General features: G+C 57.2%; 2 protein-coding genes across 2 annotated transcripts; both read left to right on the forward strand.

Annotated features, from left to right (window-relative positions):
* Positions 1–425: 425 nt before the first annotated feature.
* On the forward strand, positions 426–1,822 carry GMORB2_6002 (Trichodiene synthase (TRI5); the record flags this gene model as incomplete). Its single annotated transcript, XM_035467972.1, has 3 exons — positions 426–779; positions 916–1,388; positions 1,507–1,822. The coding sequence occupies 3 exons, from the start codon at positions 426–428 to the stop codon at positions 1,820–1,822; spliced, it is 1,143 nt and encodes a 380-aa protein (XP_035317887.1).
* Positions 1,823–2,470: 648 nt separating this feature from the next.
* On the forward strand, positions 2,471–4,174 carry GMORB2_6003 (ATP-dependent RNA helicase DBP3; the record flags this gene model as incomplete). The annotated part of the gene is made up of 2 exons (XM_035467973.1): positions 2,471–2,902; positions 2,963–4,174. 2 exons carry the CDS (start codon positions 2,471–2,473, stop codon positions 4,172–4,174), a joined length of 1,644 nt encoding a protein of 547 aa, XP_035317888.1.
* Positions 4,175–4,280: the final 106 nt, after the last annotated feature.

Genomic DNA, 4,280 nt, shown 5'->3' on the forward strand with positions numbered 1-4,280 from the left:
CCTCCTCTCTTCTTCTTCATCGCCGGCATGCCTTTTATATCATCGTCCAAGAGCTCATGACTCCTATAACATCTCCATCCGCCATACTCAACTCTGTGCTCGACTCTCTCTCTCTCTCTCACTCCCTCTCACACACTCTCTCTCTCTTCTTCAGTTATCCTCTTCTCACCTCACTACTACCACTTGCCTTTGCACTCCTCTGAGGAAAGAAAAGGCTGCTTGCTTGCTTTCTTCCTCAAGCAACCCCGGCTAGTGTGTCTAGAGCCCAAGCCCGTCCTCCGTCCTCTCGCTTGGTCTAGCTGGTGTCCACTCTGTTACTAGACCCTCTCCTCCCCTTGACCTCTTTTCTTCTTCTTTCCCTCCATTCACTTGCTGTTCCTCATTCCGATAATAACATCTTCCTTCTCCCATCGAGAGGAGCGAAAATGGCCATCTTCCAGCTTCTCTCCAGTCTCGTCCACTTTGCTCCCGGGAGCGGTGGTGCCCCCAACGCATCGGCGCTGTGGAGGTCTTGGTTCAGCAACATCCTGGCCAGGAACAGCCAGCGTCTGCTGGAGAATGAGAGTCTGGCCGACAGTCCCGATCGTCTGCTGGCCATCTCTAAGCCGCTGTGCACCCGTCTGCTCGCCGCCATGGATTACCCCGGTGCTCCTGAACTCAAGGCCGAGGCTGTCGAGGATCTCCTCATGTACATGTACAGGAGGGCCGTCAAGATTGGCCTTCCTCTCAACACACCCTTGTCATCCAAGGGATTCCGTCTAGGATACTCGATGGGACTGGTACGTCGATTGTCCTGCTACCAAAGCCGTTCTCCTTCTCCTCCCTCTCTCTCCACCCTCCTCTCTTTCGTTCTTCAGACCCTGCCATCTGCAATAGCGGACACACGTGTGTGCTGACATGCGAGCGGTTGAGCAGTTCTCTCACCCTCGTCACCCTCTCGAGGTGCAGGGATACGTCGGCCTGTTCACGTGGATCGTCGTGCAGTATGACGACATTGTCGGCCAGGACAACGACATGATGGAGGATGCCATGCTCTTCCAGAGGCGCTTCTTCAACGGAGAGCCCCAGGGAAACCCGCTCCTCGAGGGCATGGCCGAGCTGATCCGCGAGGCCCACAACCACTTCGACCCCGTCCTCGCCAACCTCCTGCAGGTCTCGGCCCTCAAGTTCCTCTCGGCCAACCTGCTGGAGCGCCACGAGGGCTTCGAGAAGATGGAGGTGACGCGCGACGGCATCAAGTTTCCCGACTTCCTCAGGGACCTCGCCGGCATCAACGTCGCCTACGCCGTCTTCTGCTACCCCAAGGCCATGTACCCGGACGTCAACGTCTTCCTCGAAGCGTTCCCCGACATGATGAGGATCATCGACATTGCCAATGATGTTCTCTCGTATGTGCCCCCTCCTTTCTCTCTCCTCCTCTTCTATACATATCATACAGATCGGCAGAGCCCAAGACGGGTGGAAATGAGATGAGAAGACAGCGGCCAGCTAACCTCATCCACCCAGCTTCTACAAGGAGGAACTCGGCGGTGACATGCGCAACTACATCCACAACCGTGCCCTCACCACCGGAAAGCCCCTCCCCGCCGTCCTCGAAGACACCCTCCAGGAGACGATCGACTGCGCCAAGCGCGTGGACCGCATCCTCGCCGGCAAGGGCATCTACCACGACACCTGGAAGGAGAGCGTGAGGGGCTACATTGCCATGCACACCACCAACCCCCGCTACAAGTTCAAGGACATGGGTCTCTCCGAGGTGCACCCTCTCACTCCGTTTGAGGGTAGGATTGACGATCTCTTTGAGAGTATGACGCCGAAATGAATAATGATCTTGGGGGAGGTCGGGAGGTCGGCCGGGGGGGTGAGCGTTTCGGGAGTTTTGTTCTCTGCTCTTTTTCCTTTTTTCCTTTTTCCCTTTCCTTTCCCTTCTCCTTCATTCTCTGGGGTTTCTTTTCTTCTCCTATACGTTTTCCTAAATTTCTTATCCCTCATTGTTCAAGCTTGGCCTTCGTTTGTTCTTATTTTTGTTCCCATTCTCAGCATCTCATATGTCCAATCACGCAGGGATAGTGAGCATAAATTGCGAATCTTTATATATCTCTTAACATACGCCGGAATGAAAATGAATGAAAATGAAATCATGAACCATCCTCTCTTCTACATGTAATACATTCTCAAACAACCAAAACAAATGACTGGTATTAATTATTGCAAACATCTGATGAAATCTGTCAGTCATACCCTGTACAAAGAGTCATACCCTGTACAAAGTCTTACAGCCCCTCGGTCCCTGGTGTAAACGTGGGTCTTTCTAATATCATCTTATCGATAAGGAGTCTTTTTTTCTTTTTCTTTTTTTCTCTTGGACTTGGTGAGAAATTCATTTTTTTTTTTATAAAAAAAAAATCCTTTGCTGTCCCGCATTGATAAACCACATCCCCCACGCCACGCCACAAAAATACTGACAACAATGGCGGCCAAGAAGCACAGTCTTACCGAAGCCGAGGCCGACCAGTCCGTTTCGACGGTGCGACCCAGCAAGAAGACCAAGGTCGTAACAGAAGACGAGTCCGAGGAGGCTCGTCTGAAGCGGGAGAAGAAGGAAAAGAAGAAGGAAAAGAAGCGTCTTCGCGATGAGGCTGCTGCTGTTTCTGCTTCTGCCGGCGACAACGGCGACGGCGATGAGGTCACCAAGAAAGACAAGAAGAAGAAGAAGGACAAGAAGGTGAAGAAGGTCAAGGTGGACGGGCACCAGGAGGAGACGGCCGAGAAGGAAGACGCCGACATTCCCGATGCGCCGGTCGAAGACAAGAAGAAGTCGAAGAAGGACAAGAAGGCCAAGAAGACATCCAGCGGGGATGCTTCTGCCGCCGCCGCCGCCGCCGCCGCTCCGGCGCCCAAGGTCTCCCCCTCTGCCGGCCACGGCTACGTCCAGACCATGAGCCTGACGGACGCACCCCAGACGGAGATTGACGAGTTCCTCTCGAAGCACCAGATCTCGGTAACGGATCCCAAGGCGGCCGAGGGTGCCGCAGCTAGGCGGCCCGTCATCGAGTTCCGCCACCTGCCGTCGACGAACTTGCTGGAGAAGAAACCGTCCCCGTTCGCTGGCTTCACGGCCCCCACGCCCATCCAGGCCGCCTCGTGGCCCTTCACCCTCTCCGGTCGCGACGCCGTGGGCGTGGCCGAGACGGGATCCGGCAAGACCATGGCCTTTGCCCTGCCGTGCGTCGAGTTCGTGTCCACCCTGCCCGGCAGGGGCGTCAAGGCCGTCATCGTCTCGCCCACGCGCGAGCTGGCCCTGCAGACGCACGTGCAGCTGGCGTCGCTGGCGGCCCTCGTCGGCCTCAAGTGCGTGTGCATCTACGGCGGAGCGTCCAAGGACGAGCAGCGCGCCCAGCTCACCCGCGGCTCGGGCGCGGACATCGTCGTCGCCACCCCCGGCCGTCTCAAGGACTTCATGTCCGACGACACCGTCAACCTGTCCGCCGCCAAGTTCGTCGTCCTCGACGAGGCCGACCGCATGCTCGACAAGGGATTCGAGGAAGACATCAAGATGATCCTGGGAGCCTGCCCGGAGCGCGAGTCTCGTCAGACCCTCATGTTCACGGCCACGTGGCCCGCGTCCGTCCAGGCCCTGGCCTCCACCTTCATGGTGTCGCCCGTCAAGATCACCATCGGCTGGGCCGGCAAGGCCGCCGCCGACGGCTCCGTCGAGCTGCAGGCCAACACCCGCATCAGCCAGCACGTCGAGGTCGTCGAGCCCCGCGACAAGGAGTTCCGCCTGCTGTCCATCATCAAGCAGCACCAGCAGGGCAAGGCCCGCAACGACCGCATCATCGTCTTCTGCCTGTACAAGAAGGAGGCTACCCGCGTCGAGGCCTTCCTCCAGCGCAAGGGCATCAACGTCGGTGGCATCCACGGTGATCTACGTCAGGAGCAGCGCACCCGCAGCCTCGAGGCCTTCAAGTCCGGCCAGACGTCCGTTCTCGTCGCCACCGACGTGGCCGCTCGCGGTCTCGATATCCCCGAGGTTAAGCTCGTCATCAACTGCACCTTCCCACTCACCATCGAGGACTACGTTCACCGTATCGGACGTACCGGTCGTGCTGGCAAGACGGGCGAGGCCATCACCCTCTTCACTGCCCAGGACAAGGCCCATTCTGGAGCGTAAGTTTCCGATAACCCCCCCCCCCCCCCCCCCCCCCCCCCCCGCAGGCATCTCTGTCCTTGGCTCGCATTCTCCATTTTTGAATAATTGTATGCTTACAAAAATATCT

Source organism: Geosmithia morbida, assembly GCF_012550715.1.
Source record: "Geosmithia morbida isolate 1262 chromosome Unknown scaffold_42, whole genome shotgun sequence".
In the NCBI taxonomy this organism is placed as follows: domain Eukaryota; kingdom Fungi; phylum Ascomycota; class Sordariomycetes; order Hypocreales; family Bionectriaceae; genus Geosmithia; species Geosmithia morbida.